This window comes from Lampris incognitus, chromosome 16 (assembly GCF_029633865.1).
Source record: "Lampris incognitus isolate fLamInc1 chromosome 16, fLamInc1.hap2, whole genome shotgun sequence".
Taxonomy (NCBI): domain Eukaryota; kingdom Metazoa; phylum Chordata; class Actinopteri; order Lampriformes; family Lampridae; genus Lampris; species Lampris incognitus.
This window is the reverse complement of record NC_079226.1, coordinates 1,774,141-1,792,407: the sequence shown is the minus strand read 5'-3', so window position 1 is coordinate 1,792,407 and position 18,267 is coordinate 1,774,141. Positions and strand designations below refer to the sequence as shown.

The following is an 18,267-nucleotide window of genomic DNA, read 5'->3' as shown; positions in this document are numbered from 1 at the left end:
AACTGACTTGACAACTACTTGTGTTGCTTTGTTGACTGCTCATTGTTCAACATGTACAGCATCAACAAAAAGCATACTGAGTGTTCTTCCTTATCCAAATTACTCTGACTCTCTGCAACACAATTACAAACACTGTTTTTAATCCCACCCCCCTACGACACAAAGTATCCCACCCAGCCTCGGATTTTAGCTGTGCACAAAAGGTTTGAGGGGCTTTGCTGCCCAAAATGGTTGGACAATGGTTCACACAAATTACTTAATTTCAAGTATGCAGAACACTTCAGTCCACAGAAGTAGTGCTCCAACTCCTTCTCCAAAAAACTAAAAAAAAAAAAAAAAAAACTTGGAGGGGTGGGGGTCTTACCCTCAGTGGCCCTTTGACCTGGTCATCCTGCACGACCTGTGATGTGCTCTCCCCTTTCAAAGTCACCTGGAGAGAAAGACAATCCAAAAAAGATGAGCGGGAGTAGACAGATCAAAATCCTGCTCATTTCAAGATGGACTTCAAGGCGCACACACACGCACGCGCATGCACACGCACACACACACACACACACACACACACACACACACACACACACAGTCGGTCAGTACTAACAGACATGCCAGCTGACCCTTCATGTTGACATCGATGTGAAGAGTGACAGGAAGTTGTAGGGGGATGGGGGCGGGGCTTCACACACAGGGAAATGAGCCCAGCACGACACTAAGTTAGTCTGCTCAATTAGCCGGCCATCTAAACAGACACCCCATCAGGAGGTCATGCTCCAATACATCTAAACAGACACCCCACCAGGAGGTCCTGCTCCTATACAAAACCTGATGTGGCTGCTGAATGTGGAGATTACTCAACCACTAGTATTTTGTAAGTTCTTGTCTTGACTAAACCAGAGAGGAACCAGGAAATGGACAAGGAAGGTGACCTAGACCAGGTCCATCATTACAACACACACTGCAATGAAGGAAGACCCCACATAACCAGCTGGGTTACTGATATTTCTTGTGTCCTTCATGGCAGCTCCACAAACCAAAGTCGGTTCTCCTGGCTGCAGGCTGGGGATGCTGAGGAAAGCACCGGTACCAGTTCTGGCAGCTGACATGGGCCCATGCCAGGCTAGCATGTGAGACTGATCCTGGAACTTAACGTCATACTACAAGCTGCACATGAAATACAAGATAAAAAAACAACACTTATTCACTTCTGACACGTGAGCGCCTCAGTGACAACATGTTTGGATGGTGGAACATGGCGCCACTATGACAACCGCCATCCTCTCCTCCAGACTCTGGCTCTTCCAGTCATGTTTACTGGCCACGTAGCCTTGCACACACAGGAAGGTGCCTCTGGTTTTGTGGCTCTCACAGTGTACTTCACACAGAATAACAACACAACAATCTTCAGACATATACACAAGGACTGACATGTACAGGTGAAATAAGAGGCGATGAAGTGCACTGGAATCTGTCCTCTGAACACCAAAACTCAAAAACTGAAGATGGTTTTAAAAGTCCTTTTGTTTTTCCTCACCTACACAAACTACCACCACTATCACTACTACTACTACTACTACTACTACTACTACTACCACCACCACTACTACAACTATAACTACTACCACTACAACTACTACCACCACTACCACTACCACAACTACTACTATACCACTACTACTACCCTACAACTACTACCACCACTACAACTACTACTACCACTACTACTACCACTATCACTACTACCACCACTACCACAACTACTACTACCACTGCAACTACTACCACTACTACTACTACCACTACAACCACTACTACTACTACCACCACTACTACTACTACTACCACCACCACTACTACTACTACTACCACAATTACTACAACTATCACTGCTACTACCACCACCACCACTACCACTACAACTACTACCACCACTATCACTACTACCACCACAATCACTATTACTACCACCACTACCACTACAACCACTACTATTACTACCACTACCACTACAACTACTACCACCACTACAACTATTACAATTACTATCAACACCACCACTACCACTACTACTACTACTACTACTACCACCACCACCACTACAAGTACTACTACCACTATCACTACAACTATAAGTACTACCACCACTACCCCTATTACTACCACAACCACTATTACTACCACCACTACCACAACAAGCACTACCACCACTACCACTACTACCACCACTACAATTACTACTAACACTACCACTATTACTACTAACACCACTACTACTACCACTACTACTACTACTGCCACCAGTACCACTACCACTACTGCTACTACCACCACTAACACTATTACCACTACTACCACTACCACCACCACTACTACTACCACCACTACTACTACTACCACCACTACAATTACTACCACCACTACCACTATTACTACTAACACCACTACTACTACCACTAATACCACTATTACTACTACTACCACCAGTAACACTACCACTACTGCTACTACTACCACCACTACCACTACTACTATCACCACTACTGCCACTACCACAACTACTACTACTACTATCACCCATACTACTACTACTACTACCACCCATACTACTACTACTACCACTACCACTACTACTGCTACTACCACCACCACTACCACTGCTGAGACTGAACATTCAGCAGATATCCAGAGTGTCAGTTTGTACCACTACAAGTACTACCACCACTATGTCAGAGGTACTGTGTACTATGTTAGCCTGTTAGAGGTACTGTTGTGTGTGTGTACCATGTGTATCAGTGTGTACTGTGTATTATGTTAGAGGTACTGTGTATTATGTTAGTCTGTTAGACGTCCTGTTGTTTTGGGTAGGAGTGATTCCAGAGTATTCTAGATTATCTCCTGGTCATTACTGGATACAGTAATTAAAGTGATTCTAAACTAACCAACAGTTTAGAGGTCAGTTGTCTGTTTTAACTCTTACTTCCTGTCTGCTAGTATAACAGACACAAAGTCTCTCATGGACACGTTATCTAATGGTACAATAACTGAACCTAAACCTCCACAGAGTCACCAATAACACTGGCTGTAAGTAAGCGAGCACCTGCCCACCACAGCCTGCAAGTCCTGCGTGTTTCTGGGATGCTAAGTCCCCACTGTCTGCAAGTCCTGTGTGTTTCTGGGGCGCTAAGTCCCCACTGTCGTCCACAACGTCCAGAAGACCGACACTGACTGACAACTACTGCACAGTAATGCAAGGAACCCACCCACCTTCTGTCTTCCCTTGGACTGTCCTTTCAGTTTTGCCTTCATGTAACAGATTTTTCTTTTTCTTTTCTTTCTTTTTTTTTTGGGGGGGGGGGGGGGCTAAAAACCAACATTAGCTACTGACACTAAGGAGCGGCAGAGAGGAAAAGTCACCGAAAAGAGAACTATCTCGGTTGCTGTAACATTTGCTTGGCACAAAACAGGCTGTTAAAGAACCCGCCCCTTCCTGGTCCTTACAGTTCATCAAACAAGCCCACACTTGATCCCCGTCTCCGGTCGACGGCAATATCTCACACAGAGAACATTCACCCTCACCGGGTACACTACAGCCGACAGGTACCGCATTTTAACACCACCCACTCCTCAAACCTTCAAATGGCCACTAAGGGGTCTCCATAGATACTCCATCACATCCTGTGTGCTGATCATTTTGATACAAAACCACGTTTCTATATTTTCGGCTCACTGTCAGAGGAAAAGCCTGGGCCTCCATACAACAGACAGTAAACTGAAGAAAAGTTATTACTCTGATTATGACAAAAGTTTTGGATTGTCTGGCGTAGACTCATCAACACCTGCCAAACTGTCAGTATCTTTTTTGTTTTAATTTTGATATACTCTACTGGTCCCCGTAGTGAAATTACGCTCTGCATTTAACCCATCCTAGCTGTGTAGCTAGGAGCAGTGGGCAGCCACCGTGCAGCACCGGGGACCAACTCCAGTTCGCCTTGCCATGCCTCGGTCAGGGGCACAGACAGGAGTACTGACCGTAACATGCATATCTTTTTGATGGTGGGGGAAACGGGAGCACCTGGAGAAAACCCACCACAAACACAGAGAACATGCATACTCCACACAGAGGACGACCTGGGATGACCCCCAAGGTTGGACAACCCCAGGGTTCGAACCCAGGACCTTCTTGCTGTGAGGTGACAGTGCTAACCGCTGCGCCACCGTGCCACCCCATGGGTCATATGATGAATATGATGACCAATAGTATTGGTCATCATCCCTCCATTACTGTTGAGCTCGTTTCAGTCTAACCTTCAGTCTTGCCTGCTTGTGTGTGTGTTTATGTGCATATGTCACACACAACTAATAGTTTAAAATATTAGACAGTGCTAAAACCCAACAATCCAGTCGTGAGGAACTTCCAAAACATCAAAATCTGACTGTTAAAGCAAATATGTATCAAACTCACAGCAGTCCCTTCATTTTCTGATTTCATATCAGATCCTTCTCTAAAATAAATGTTTAATGGATTTAAACATTAAGCACTGATCCCAAAATTAACATTAACTTAAAGTTTAGCATGTTTAAGCAGCTTGAGCAGGAGAAGTGGGAATGGTACAGTCTTGTGTGTGTGTCTTACCTTGACCTTAACCAAGCGCTTTACAGTCTTGATTTTGGCCTCACAGAAGGCACCTCTGTATTTGGCACTCACATCAGTCCCCACAGTGAGATAGGCAGGCTCATCCACTGCCTGGAACAAATACACACCATTCTTGATAGGACATAACAAAGTATAGCTGTTCTAATGCTAGCTGAGCATGCATGGCTGTGTTTAAGTGTCGAGATACAGAAAGAAGAAGAAGAAGAAAGCCACTTTATTTTGTCATTGTACTCTTACAATAAATTATATTCTTACAACGAATTTGTTCGCTGCATGTAACCATCCTATTGTATAGGAGCAGTGGGCAGCAGCAGCGCCCGGGGACCAACTCGAGTTCGTCTTGCTATGCCTTGCTCAGCGGCACAGACAGGAGCATTAACCCTAACATGCATGTCTTTTTGATGGTGGGGGGGAAACCGGAGCACCTGGAGGAAACCCACGCAGACACAGGGAGAACATGCAAACTCCACATGGAAAGGACTTGGGATGGCCTGGGTTCGAACCCAGGACCGTCTTGATATGAGGCAACAGTGCTGACCACTGGGCCACCGTGGCATACAGAACACTAATAGTATCATTACAGACTACTGAATCAAGAGGTTTACAGCTCAACAACACTATGTCCAAACATTCAGACATAATGACACAAAGGAAATATGAACGACAGAATACTAGACTGTCTTTAAAGTATGTCGTTGTTCGACAGACTACTACAAACACAAACCCAAGTTCCCAGCAAATTCTCCCCTGAAACCATCAAAAACCTGCCCGGTGTATTTCAGAGGCGTCGCCTGAACACAGCTGTCCATTCTTGGCTTTACCAGCTCCCTCACTCACTTACCTTCATCTTTTCGGCTATTTGAGGGAGTCCAGATTTATATTGCTGAAAGAGAAGACATGAGAAACCCGTTAGTCCATGAATGCGGCTGCCAAACGAGACGTTTTCCTCCTTTTTGTAACGCCGACGGTGGGCAGCTGAAGAAGCAGCCAGCCAGCCAGCCAGCCAGCCAGTTGTGGCTCAGACATTCTGTTCTGATGCAGCCAGCCCCCTCCCTTCACATATGGGACAGACAAAGCTCACCATGACCGCCTTTCCTCCCTTAAAACCAGACAGCTAGCAGCTGGTCCCACTACAGGGTTTATCCCATGGCGTCGGGACGACGCCAGAACATTAGGCTGGAGTATATTTGACAGGGTGGAGGCAGAGAGGCGGCAGGACGGAGCAGTCCGTGTTTCCTTCCCGCTCGGCTCGCACTCCGCCGTGTCACGTCGCCATCACGGCCGTGGTGCTCCATGTCAGACAGGCTAATTTAGCTTAGTCTGCTTCGACTAACCCGAACCGAACCTCCGTCCAGACAGCTCCTCGCAAACCCGTACGAGTCATCGCTATGAAAACGTGTAAAAACCGCAACTAGGTGTAAAAAGCTATTCTTCTGGGAATAAGGAAGAAAACGACGGAAGGTTCCTGTGAAGGAGGAGCTAAATTTAGCTGGCTAGCTAGCTAGCTAGCTGGCTGGCTAGCTAGCCAGCTAGCTACTTTGTGATCATAGGGCGATTTAACCCGTCTGAGGGGTCAGAGCTAACGAAATAACCGCAACGTTATCTCCCGTTAAAATGAACTAGTCGGGTTTCTAGTGAGGATCAAAATAAATGATAAAAAATTAAACAAAAAGTCTCTGGACTAATTTATTTATTTCATGTTCCACAAAAGACGCAGACATTTCTGCCCTCTCTAGTAAAACCTCGTCTCTACCGAGGAACCGCGGCCACCTCGTCTGCTCGCCGGGCTTGTGCCCTGTGCTGCCGTGACGGCCCTGCCACACGTCTGGTCTGGATTTTCAGCTAAAACATGAACGTTTCTATATTTTCTTGTCTTTCTGTACTCACGTTAACGCCGCGACCGCTTCCCTGCAAAGCAATACACGAAAAACAAGCCGTGGACCCTGGCTGTGTTACCCGACACCGGATTGGCTGCGGCAACGGCACGGGTCAAAATGGAGAAATACGATTTGCCGAAATATCCCTCAGTTGTCATAGGCCACATGTCGTTCCGTGTCGCTATTGGAGGATACAAACGCGGCGCCTCGCGACAAAAGACGCAATTTGCTGTCAGTTCTTCGAATCACATTCGTGTTCCTTAGTCCCGCCCTCCAACCTGGAAGCGACTGGTCCGGTGTGGTTCGTTCCGAGGAGCAGCGGGCTGCCATTGGCTGAGCGGACTTCCTTGTGTGCTGGTTTCCTGCAGCGAGCAGACTCAACAACAAGCCGCTCTTCCCTCCGTTTACCGTTCAGCAGTTCGACCAGACTGGCTGGTAAGCCGCTGACCAGACCACCGACTGGCTGGTAAGCCGCTGACCAGACCACCGACTGGCTGGTAAGCAGCTGACCAGACCACCGACTGGCTGGTAAGCCGCTGACCAGACCACCGACTGGCTGGTAAGCCGCTGACCAGACCACCGACTGGCTGGTAAGCAGCTGACCAGACCACCGACTGGCTGGTAAGCCGCTGACCGGACCACCGACTGGCTGGTAAGCCGCTGACCAGACCACCGACTGGCTGGTAAGCCGCTGACCAGACCACCGACTGGCTGGTAAGCAGCTGACCAGACCACCGACTGGCTGGTAAGCCGCTGACCAGACCACCGACTGGCTGGTAAGCCGCTGACCAGACCACCGACTGGCTGGTAAGCAGCTGACCGGACCACAGACTGGCTGGTAAGCCGCTGACCGGACCACAGACTGGCTGGTAAGCCGCTAACCGGACCACAGACTGGCTGGTAAGCCGCTGACCGGACCACCGACTGGCTGGTAAGCAGCTGACCGGACCACAGACTGGCTGGTAAGCCGCTGACCGGACCACCGACTGGCTGGTAAGCAGCTGACCAGACCACCGACTGGCTGGTAAGCCGCTGACCAGACCACCGACTGGCTGGTAAGCAGCTGACCAGAACACCGACAGGCTGGTAAGCCGCTGACCGGACCACAGACTGGCTGGTAAGCAGCTGACCAGACTGGCTGGTAAGCCGCTGACCAGACCACCGACTGGCTGGTAAGCAGCTGACCAGACCACAGACTGGCTGGTAAGCCGCTGACCAGACCACCGACTGGCTGGTAAGCCGCTGACCAGACCACAGACTGGCTGGTAAGCGACTGGCTGGTAGGCAGCTGACCAGACCACAGACTGGCTGGTAAGCAGCTAACCAGACCACAGACTGGCTGGTAAGCCGCTAACCAGACCACAGACAGGCTGGTAAGCCGCTGACCAGACCACCGACTGGCTGGTAAGCCGCTGACCAGACCACCGACTGGCTGGTAAGCCGCTAACCAGACCACCGACTGGCTGGTAAGCCGCTGACCAGACCACCGACTGGCTGGTAAGCCGCTAACCAGATCACAGACTGGCTGGTAAGCCGCTAACCAGATCACAGACTGGCTGGTAAGCCGCTAACCAGACCACCGACTGGCTGGTGAGCCGCTGACCAGACTGGCTGGTAAGCAGCTGACCAGACCACCGACAGGCTGGTAAGCCGCTGACCAGACCACCGACTGGCTGGTAAGCAGCTGACCAGACTGGCTGGTAAGCCGCTGACCAGACCACCGACAGGCTGGTAAGCAGCTGACCAGACCACCGACAGGCTGGTAAGCAGCTGACCAGACCACCGACAGGCTGGTAAGCCGCTGACCAGACCACCGACTGGCTGGTAAGCAGCTGACCAGACCACAGACTGGCTGGTAAGCAGCCGACCAGACCACAGACTGGCTGGTAAGCAGCTGACCAGACCACAGAGACGAGGCCACAAGCTTGAGCGAGCCGTCCTGGTCGAGCTGCTTTGAGGATGACGGAGTTGTGTCGCACATCGTGTGTAGAGTCCAGGCGGGCAGCGCGTCACTGTATTACGTAACCGGAAGAGTGTGAGGCTGAAGCCATAAATGGGATTTTCTCTCAAATCGTCTTGCATTAAACTCTCCAAAAAAATCTCTCTGACCGGAAGTTCACCTTCTCAGTTGTGAAGCAGGCGTGACACCGAGGACTCAAGTAGATGATGGTGACACACACACACACACACATATATATATATATATATATATATATATATATATATATATATATGTATATATGTCACCCAGTCGTTGTTCCAAGCTTAACTATATGCCCCGTCTGTGATCGTTGTGCCCATCACATGTTCATGATGCCAACATTACATTTATGTCATCTCCCCAATGTCCTCATCTAACACAGTGTGTACTACAGTACTGTTAGTCTGTTAGAGGTACTGTTGTCTGTGTACCATGTGTATCAGTGTGTACTGTGTACTATGTTAGTACTGTTAGAGGTACTGTTGTCTGTGTACCATGTGTATCAGTGTGTACTGTGTACTATGTTAATACTGTTAGAGGTACTGTTGTCTGTGTACCATGTGTACTGTGGTACTATGTTCTATGTTAGTACTGTTAGAGGTACTGTTGTCTGAGTACCATGTGTATCAGTGTGTACTGTGGTACTATGTTAGTACTGTTAGAGGTACTGTTGTCTGTGTACCATGTGTATCAGTGTGTACTGTGTACTATGTTGGTCTGTTAGAGGTACTGTTGTCTGAGTACCGTGTGTATTAGTGTGTACTGTGTACTATGTTAGTACTGTTAGAGGTACTGTTGTCTGTGTACCATGTGTATCAGTGTGTACTGTGTACTATGTTGGTCTGTTAGAGGTACTGTTGTCTGTGTACCGTGTGTACTGTGGTACTATGTTCTATGTTAGTACTGTTAGAGGTACTGTTGTCTGTGTACCATGTGTATCAGTGTGTACTGTGGTACTATGTTAGCGCTGTTAGGGGTACTTTGTTTGTGTAGCATGTGTATCAGTGTGTACTTTGTACTATGGCGAGGAGCACTGGAGCTGTGGGGAAGGCAAGGCACATGGTGGATCATAAAGCATGGTACATTGTGTACTGTTGACTTGTGTTGCCATATGTGAGTTAGGGTGTGGGGGTGTGGGGGAACACCTACAAAAGCATCCTACAATCGTTATGTGTACTACAAAAAAAGAGCAACAAGGACAGTAAACAACGTAGGCTATAGGGAACACACTCACAGACTGTTTTTAAACTCACGGGCTATGGAGTTCATGGGCCTGGTAGAATTCAGGACTGCACAAACGTTGCACACAGCAGATATAATCTACTTCCTGGCAGCATACAACAACTGTTCTCAGATGGGGGGGGGGGGGGCAAGGTAAGAGGAAAACTGCAGGTTTTTGTTCCAACCAAGCAGTTACACACCTGATCCCACTAATCAACCAGTAGAATCTTGGCTGAGGAACTTCTTGATGAGGAGACGCAAGTGTGTAACTGCTTAACTGGAAGAAAAACCTGCACCCACACCGGCCCGCTCTGGATAGGACCGTCCCCCGCCGGGAACTCAAGGAAACGCAAGTCTACATCAATTCAAAAAGAGGTACAAGGATGAGGAAGACGTTTTGCTCCTCTCGTGACTGTGACACGCATGGTGGGTGCTGTTGTTGTTGTTTCTTGGAAATCGTTGTTGTTTTGTTGTGTTTTTATTATTTTTACTGAGTCACTGTGAGATAGTTGTTGAGAATGACGTACTGTGATGTGTAACAACTAAGTTTATTTTCTAGCTTTATTAATCCAGCACTGAGCAGTAGTCCAGGGTAACTTGTTGATTGTAAATTGTATATTGCAAATTGGAATGTGTGTGTACCTGTTGTACTTTGTTATTTGCACATCTTGGAGCTCGTGCCTTTTTTCACTTCACTGCACTCGGGACTTGTGCTTGTGTGTGCGTGACAAATCAAACTCTTGATCTTGAATCTTGAGGGTGTCTCCCCGCCTGCCGCCCAGTGACTGGTGGGATAGACTCCTGCGCCCCCGCGCCCCTGAGAGCAGGACAAGCGGCTCCGATGATGGACGGATGGAACTGAGCGTTAGAGAGGGGCAGGAAACTATAAGTAGGAACTTCCTCCTACTCCTTTCCCTACCTATGATTCTTGCTGAATTCTGCTTTTATTTTTATTTGTTGCTGTTTTATTCATGCTTGCTCACGTTCTCTTGTACTTTGCATGTTCTAGATGTAAATAAAGACGTGATCTGATGTTAGTCTGTTAGAGGCAGAGTTGGACAAACCAGCCTCAGAAAGTAAAAGTCCTGCCTCGTATTTGTTCCACCCGTGCACTACACCAGCTGAATGGAGGCAGCACAGCTCTTCAGCCAGGTATCGTGAACTCACCTCGTCCAGTGAATGGCTGGAACTAACACATGGTAGCACTTTTCCTTTCTGCAGCCGGGGTGTCCACCTGTGGTTAGTAGTACCAGGGTCATGTCCGTGTTAAGAAATAAGAGGTAAACTAAAGTGTTTCTGTAGCCAGGGTGTCCACCTGTGGTTAGTGGTATCAGGGTCATGTCCGTGTTAAGAAATAAGAGGTAAACTAAAGTGTTTCTGTAGCCAGGGTGTCCACCTGTGGTTAGTGGTATCAGGGTCATGTCCGTGTTAAGAAATAAGAGGTAAACTAAAGTGTTTCTGTAGCCAGGGTGTCCACCTGTGGTTAGTGGTACCAGGGTCATGTCCGTGTTAAGAAATAAGAGGTAAACTAAAGTGTTTCTGTAGCCAGGGTGTCCACCTGTGGTTAGAGGTACCAGGGTCATGTCCGTGTTAAGAAATAAGAGGTAAACTAAAGTGTTTCTGTAGCCAGGGTGTCCACCTGTGGTTAGTACCAGGGTCATGTCCGTGTTAAGAAATAAGAGGTAAACTAAAGTGTTTCTGTAGCCAGGGTGTCCACCTGTGGTTAGAGGTACCAGGGTCATGTCCGTGTTAAGAAATAAGAGGTAAACTAAAGTGTTTCTGTAGCCAGGGTGTCCACCTGTGGTTAGTGGTACCAGGGTCATGTCCGTGTTAAGAAATAAGAGGTAAACTAAAGTGTTTCTGTAGCCAGGGTGTCCACCTGTGGTTAGTGGTACCAGGGTCATGTCCGTGTTAAGAAATAAGAGGTAAACTAAAGTGTTTCTGTAGCCAGGGTGTCCACCTGTGGTTAGTGGTACCAGGGTCATGTCCGTGTTAAGAAATAAGAGGTAAACTAAAGTGTTTCTGTAGCCAGGGTGTCCACCTGTGGTTAGTGGTATCAGGGTCATGTCCGTGTTAAGAAATAAGAGGTAAACTAAAGTGTTTCTGTAGCCAGGGTGTCCACCTGTGGTTAGTGGTACCAGGGTCATGTCCGTGTTAAGAAATAAGAGGTAAACTAAAGTGTTTCTGTAGCCAGGGTGTCCACCTGTGGTTAGAGGTACCAGGGTCATGTCCGTGTTAAGAAATAAGAGGTAAACTAAAGTGTTTCTGTAGCCAGGGTGTCCACCTGTGGTTAGTACCAGGGTCATGTCCGTGTTAAGAAATAAGAGGTAAACTAAAGTGTTTCTGTAGCCAGGGTGTCCACCTGTGGTTAGAGGTACCAGGGTCATGTCCGTGTTAAGAAATAAGAGGTAAACTAAAGTGTTTCTGTAGCCAGGGTGTCCACCTGTGGTTAGTGGTACCAGGGTCATGTCCGTGTTAAGAAATAAGAGGTAAACTAAAGTGTTTCTGTAGCCAGGGTGTCCACCTGTGGTTAGTGGTACCAGGGTCATGTCCGTGTTAAGAAATAAGAGGTAAACTAAAGTGTTTCTGTAGCCAGGGTGTCCACCTGTGGTTAGTGGTACCAGGGTCATGTCCGTGTTAAGAAATAAGAGGTAAACTAAAGTGTTTCTGTAGCCAGGGTGTCCACCTGTGGTTAGTGGTATCAGGGTCATGTCCGTGTTAAGAAATAAGAGGTAAACTAAAGTGTTTCTGTAGCCAGGGTGTCCACCTGTGGTTAGTGGTACCAGGGTCATGTCCGTGTTAAGAAATAAGAGGTAAACTAAAGTGTTTCTGTAGCCAGGGTGTCCACCTGTGGTTAGAGGTATCAGGGTCATATCCGTGTTAAGAAATAAGAGGTAAACTAAAGTGTTTCTGTAGCCAGGGTGTCCACCTGTGGTTAGTGGTATCAGGGTCATGTCCGTGTTAAGAAATAAGAGGTAAACTAAAGTGTTTCTGTAGCCAGGGTGTCCACCTGTGGTTAGTGGTACCAGGGTCATGTCCGTGTTAAGAAATAAGAGGTAAACTAAAGTGTTTCTGTAGCCAGGGTGTCCACCTGTGGTTAGAGGTACCAGGGTCATGTCCGTGTTAAGAAATAAGAGGTAAACTAAAGTGTTTCTGTAGCCAGGGTGTCCACCTGTGGTTAGTGGTACCAGGGTCATGTCCGTGTTAAGAAATAAGAGGTAAACTTAAGTGTTTCTGTAGCCAGGGTGTCCACCTGTGGTTAGTGGTACCAGGGTCATGTCCGTGTTAAGAAATAAGAGGTAAACTAAAGTGTTTCTGTAGCCAGGGTGTCCACCTGTGGTTAGTGGTACCAGGGTCATGTCCGTGTTAAGAAATAAGAGGTAAACTAAAGTGTTTCTGTAGCCAGGGTGTCCACCTGTGGTTAGTGGTATCAGGGTCATGTCCGTGTTAAGAAATAAGAGGTAAACTAAAGTGTTTCTGTAGCCAGGGTGTCCACCTGTGGTTAGTGGTACCAGGGTCATGTCCGTGTTAAGAAATAAGAGGTAAACTAAAGTGTTTCTGTAGCCAGGGTGTCCACCTGTGGTTAGTGGTACCAGGGTCATGTCCGTGTTAAGAAATAAGAGGTAAACTTAAGTGTTTCTGTAGCCAGGGTGTCCACCTGTGGTTAGAGGTACCAGGGTCATGTCCGTGTTAAGAAATAAGAGGTAAACTTAAGTGTTTCTGTAGCCAGGGTGTCCACCTGTGGTTAGTGGTATCATGGTCATGTCCGTGTTAAGAAATAAGAGGTAAACTAAAGTGTTTCTGTAGCCAGGGTGTCCACCTGTGGTTAGAGGTACCAGGGTCATGTCCGTGTTAAGAAATAAGAGGTAAACTAAAGTGTTTCTGTAGCCAGGGTGTCCACCTGTGGTTAGTGGTATCAGGGTCATGTCCGTGTTAAAAAATAAGAGGTAAACTTAAGTGTTTCTGTAGCCAGGGTGTCCACCTGTGGTTAGTGGTATCAGGGTCATGTCCGTGTTAAGAAATAAGAGGTAAACTAAAGTGTTTCTGTAGCCAGGGTGTCCACCTGTGGTTAGTGGTACCAGGGTCATGTCCGTGTTAAATAAGAGGTAAACTAAAGTGTTTCTGTAGCCAGGGTGTCCACCTGTGGTTAGAGGTATCAGGGTCATGTCCGTGTTAAGAAATAAGAGGTAAACTAAAGTGTTTCTGTAGCCAGGGTGTCCACCTGTGGTTAGTGGTACCAGGGTCATGTCCGTGTTAAGAAATAAGAGGTAAACTAAAGTGTTTCTGTAGCCAGGGTGTCCACCTGTGGTTAGAGGTACCAGGGTCATGTCCGTGTTAAGAAATAAGAGGTAAACTAAAGTGTTTCTGTAGCCAGGGTGTCCACCTGTGGTTAGTGGTATCAGGGTCATGTCCGTGTTAAGAAATAAGAGGTAAACTAAAGTGTTTCTGTAGCCAGGGTGTCCACCTGTGGTTAGTGGTACCAGGGTCATGTCCGTGTTAAGAAATAAGAGGTAAACTAAAGTGTTTCTGTAGCCAGGGTGTCCACCTGTGGTTAGTGGTATCAGGGTCATGTCCGTGTTAAGAAATAAGAGGTAAACTAAAGTATTTCTGTAGCCAGGGTGTCCACCTGTGGTTAGTGGTATCAGGGTCATGTCCGTGTTAAGAAATAAGAGGTAAACTAAAGTGTTTCTGTAGCCAGGGTGTCCACCTGTGGTTAGTGGTACCAGGGTCATGTCCGTGTTAAGAAATAAGAGGTAAACTAAAGTGTTTCTGTAGCCAGGGTGTCCACCTGTGGTTAGTGGTACCAGGGTCATGTCCGTGTTAAGAAATAAGAGGTAAACTAAAGTGTTTCTGTAGCCAGGGTGTCCACCTGTGGTTAGTGGTATCAGGGTCATATCCGTGTTAAGAAATAAGAGGTAAACTAAAGTGTTTCTGTAGCCAGGGTGTCCACCTGTGGTTAGTGGTACCAGGGTCATGTCCGTGTTAAGAAATAAGAGGTAAACTAAAGTGTTTCTGTAGCCAGGGTGTCCACCTGTGGTTAGAGGTATCAGGGTCATGTCCGTGTTAAGAAATAAGAGGTAAACTAAAGTGTTTCTGTAGCCAGGGTGTCCACCTGTGGTTAGTGGTATCAGGGTCATGTCCGTGTTAAGAAATAAGAGGTAAACTAAAGTGTTTCTGTAGCCAGGGTGTCCACCTGTGGTTAGTGGTACCAGGGTCATGTCCGTGTTAAGAAATAAGAGGTAAACTAAAGTGTTTCTGTAGCCAGGGTGTCCACCTGTGGTTAGTGGTATCAGGGTCATGTCCGTGTTAAGAAATAAGAGGTAAACTAAAGTGTTTCTGTAGCCAGGGTGTCCACCTGTGGTTAGTGGTATCAGGGTCATGTCCGTGTTAAGAAATAAGAGGTAAACTAAAGTGTTTCTGTAGCCAGGGTGTCCACCTGTGGTTAGTGGTATCAGGGTCATGTCCGTGTTAAGAAATAAGAGGTAAACTAAAGTGTTTCTGTAGCCAGGGTGTCCACCTGTGGTTAGTGGTACCAGGGTCATGTCCGTGTTAAGAAATAAGAGGTAAACTAAAGTGTTTCTGTAGCCAGGGTGTCCACCTGTGGTTAGTGGTATCAGGGTCATGTCCGTGTTAAGAAATAAGAGGTAAACTAAAGTGTTTCTGTAGCCAGGGTGTCCACCTGTGGTTAGAGGTATCAGGGTCATGTCCGTGTTAAGAAATAAGAGGTAAACTAAAGTGTTTCTGTAGCCAGGGTGTCCACCTGTGGTTAGTGGTACCAGGGTCATGTCCGTGTTAAGAAATAAGAGGTAAACTAAAGTGTTTCTGTAGCCAGGGTGTCCACCTGTGGTTAGTGGTATCAGGGTCATGTCCGTGTTAAGAAATAAGAGGTAAACTAAAGTGTTTCTGTAGCCAGGGTGTCCACCTGTGGTTAGTGGTATCAGGGTCATGTCCGTGTTAAGAAATAAGAGGTAAACTAAAGTGTTTCTGTAGCCAGGGTGTCCACCTGTGGTTAGTGGTATCAGGGTCATGTCCGTGTTAAGAAATAAGAGGTAAACTAAAGTGTTTCTGTAGCCAGGGTGTCCACCTGTGGTTAGAGGTACCAGGGTCATGTCCGTGTTAAGAAATAAGAGGTAAACTAAAGTGTTTCTGTAGCCAGGGTGTCCACCTGTGGTTAGTGGTACCAGGGTCATGTCCGTGTTAAGAAATAAGAGGTAAACTAAAGTGTTTCTGTAGCCAGGGTGTCCACCTGTGGTTAGAGGTACCAGGGTCATGTCCGTGTTAAGAAATAAGAGGTAAACTAAAGTATTTCTGCAGCCAGGGTGTCCACCTGTGGTTAGAGGTACCAGGGTCATGTCCGTGTTAAGAAATAAGAGGTAAACTAAAGTATTTCTGCAGCCAGGGTGTCCACCTTAGATGTTCCAGGGTCATGTCCGTGTTAAGAAATAAGAGGTCAAGTAAAGTGTCAAAGGAAACGATCTCTTTTATTGTCCAGACTGAAAGTTGTCAAACAAAAGCAAAACGATCAACATTAAATGGTCCATGACTATAAAACATACAAAAATCCATGTGTCAGAGCCGTCAGCACAGACCGAGCCGTTTGTGTGTGTGTGTGTGTGTGTGTGTGTGTGTGTGTGTGTGTGTGTGGGTCAGAGGGAGTTTGTAGGTAGAAATGGTCTGCAGGGGCAGTCTACATGTTGTCTTCATCAGAGTCATCCTCTTCTTCCAAAGAATCCTGGGAAGTGAAAGAAGAGAGACAGGATGTAGTCTGGCTGACTTCAAGTCAACAACATTCCACTGCAGACATTAAAGATCACAAGTTGGTGTCCCCTTCCACATGTCATTAAGACACAAGACATCGTTCCACATCCTAACACAGCAAAGTAAAGCCAGGCTGGTCATGTTGGTGTGACTGGATCTTTTGTCTGGACTCCAACAGTCCAGTGGACAAGCCTTCATAAAACAGCATCTCTCTCCTCCTAGGAGCAGGGAGCCGCAGGTCCAGTCAGACACCTGCATGGACTCCATGTTTACTCACCACATGTGCTGGACAGGAGCAAAATCACGTTTGATTTGGAAGAACTTTTTTTTTGGGGGGGGGGGTCCTCCTTTTTCTCCCCAATTGTATTCGGCCAATTACCCCATTCTTCCGAGCCATCCCAGTCGCTGCTCCACCCCCTCTGCTGATCCGGGGAAGGCTGCAGACTACCACATGCCTCCTCCCATACATGTGGAGTCACCAGCTGCTTCTTTTCACCTGACAGTGAGGCGTTTCACCAGGGGGACGTAGCGTGTGGGAGGATCACGCTATTCCCCCCCAGTCCCCCCCCCCAAACGGGTGCCCTGACTGACCAGAGGAGGCGCTAGTGCAGTGACCAGGACACACACCCACATCCAGCTTCCCACCCGCAGACATGGCCAATTGTGCACAAGGATTTGAACCGGCGATCCCCGTGTTGGTAGGCAACGACATAGACCGCCACGCCACCCAGATGCTCCTGGAAGAACTTTTGACATTTGACACAGTACATCCAAACTGTAAACACGTGACAAGTGGTGTGCTGGTAGTTACGGTCATGTATTCCACTTACAAACTGCAGTATGACCACTAACGCACAAACACGGCGAGGAAAACGTACTGCAGAAGAGCAACATGGAGTCTCTTGACTTGGTAGAAAACCTGGTGTGGGACTACTTCTAGACTGGGACATATGAAGATGAACAAACTGCATCTTCTACAGCACTTTTCTACTTCCAGCAGCCACTCAAAGCACTTTATAACTAATTAATCCCTTGCACACACGCACACACACGCGCACACACACACACACAGCAAAGACGTTGGGCATACATCGGCACTCCAAATGTCAGTTGTAAAGCTAATGGCCTGCACATCTTGCAGCCTACATGAAGTGTGTTCCTCACTGTCCCGTAGAGTTTGGGGTGGGCAGCTTCGCAGGTGTTTTTGCGACTTGGCAAACTGTACCTTGGCTCCAAACAATCCATTAAGCGGCAAAATCCCACGTTTTTGACGACCAACAGGAGTTGATCGTCCAGAACAATGAATCTGACAAGTTTGTCAGTTATCTCTGTCATGTTTGGGCTGTCTGTGGAATTTATCACGTCGTTGGAATGCGGTTTCCGACGTTTGCTGCTGCAGTTGGTGCTTTGCTCCCCTTCGCCTTGTTGAACTCATCGTGCTCTTTCTCATGATTTGTCTTCACATGCTTTGTAAGACTGCTGGCGTTGAAACTGGCGACACTAGTGCCACCCCTCCAAACTAAAGCCTTGCATACTGTACACGTTGGCGTTTTACTGGTGGGTCTCCAAAGGAATTGAATCGAGTGCAACTGGACTTGGTATATATCCGTGAAGACATTTCGCCTCTCATCCAAGAGGCTTCATCAGTTCGTGCCTTTCTGACTAGACCAAGCTAAGCCTCTTGGATGAGAAGCGAAACATCTTCACGGATATATACTAAGTCCAGTTGCACTCGATTCAATTCCTTTGCATAACCATGACCTGGATGAATGAGAACATTC

The 18,267-nt window shown here is 47.3% G+C and overlaps 2 protein-coding genes across 4 annotated transcripts in view; both read right to left on the bottom strand.

The window, feature by feature from the left end:
- The window catches only part of arid4a (AT rich interactive domain 4A (RBP1-like)), a 68,590-nt gene extending 62,033 nt beyond the window's left edge, over window positions 1-6,557 (bottom strand). For both annotated transcript variants that reach the window (XM_056296128.1, XM_056296129.1), the window contains exons 1-4: window positions 6,536-6,557; window positions 5,490-5,531; window positions 4,628-4,738; window positions 365-430 (exon numbers count right to left, since the gene is read on the bottom strand). In XM_056296128.1, coding sequence (XP_056152103.1) covers window positions 365-430; window positions 4,628-4,738; window positions 5,490-5,495 — 183 coding nt within the window. In that variant the 5' untranslated portion in view covers window positions 5,496-5,531; window positions 6,536-6,557. The remainder of the gene's footprint in view (window positions 1-364; window positions 431-4,627; window positions 4,739-5,489; window positions 5,532-6,535) is intronic.
- A 9,633-nt stretch (window positions 6,558-16,190) lies between these two features.
- psma3 (proteasome 20S subunit alpha 3) overlaps window positions 16,191-18,267 on the bottom strand; it is a 31,985-nt gene continuing 29,908 nt past the window's right edge. For both annotated transcript variants that reach the window (XM_056295781.1, XM_056295782.1), the window contains exon 12: window positions 16,191-16,460. In XM_056295781.1, the coding sequence (XP_056151756.1) occupies window positions 16,416-16,460 (45 nt within the window). In that variant the 3' untranslated portion in view covers window positions 16,191-16,415. The remainder of the gene's footprint in view (window positions 16,461-18,267) is intronic.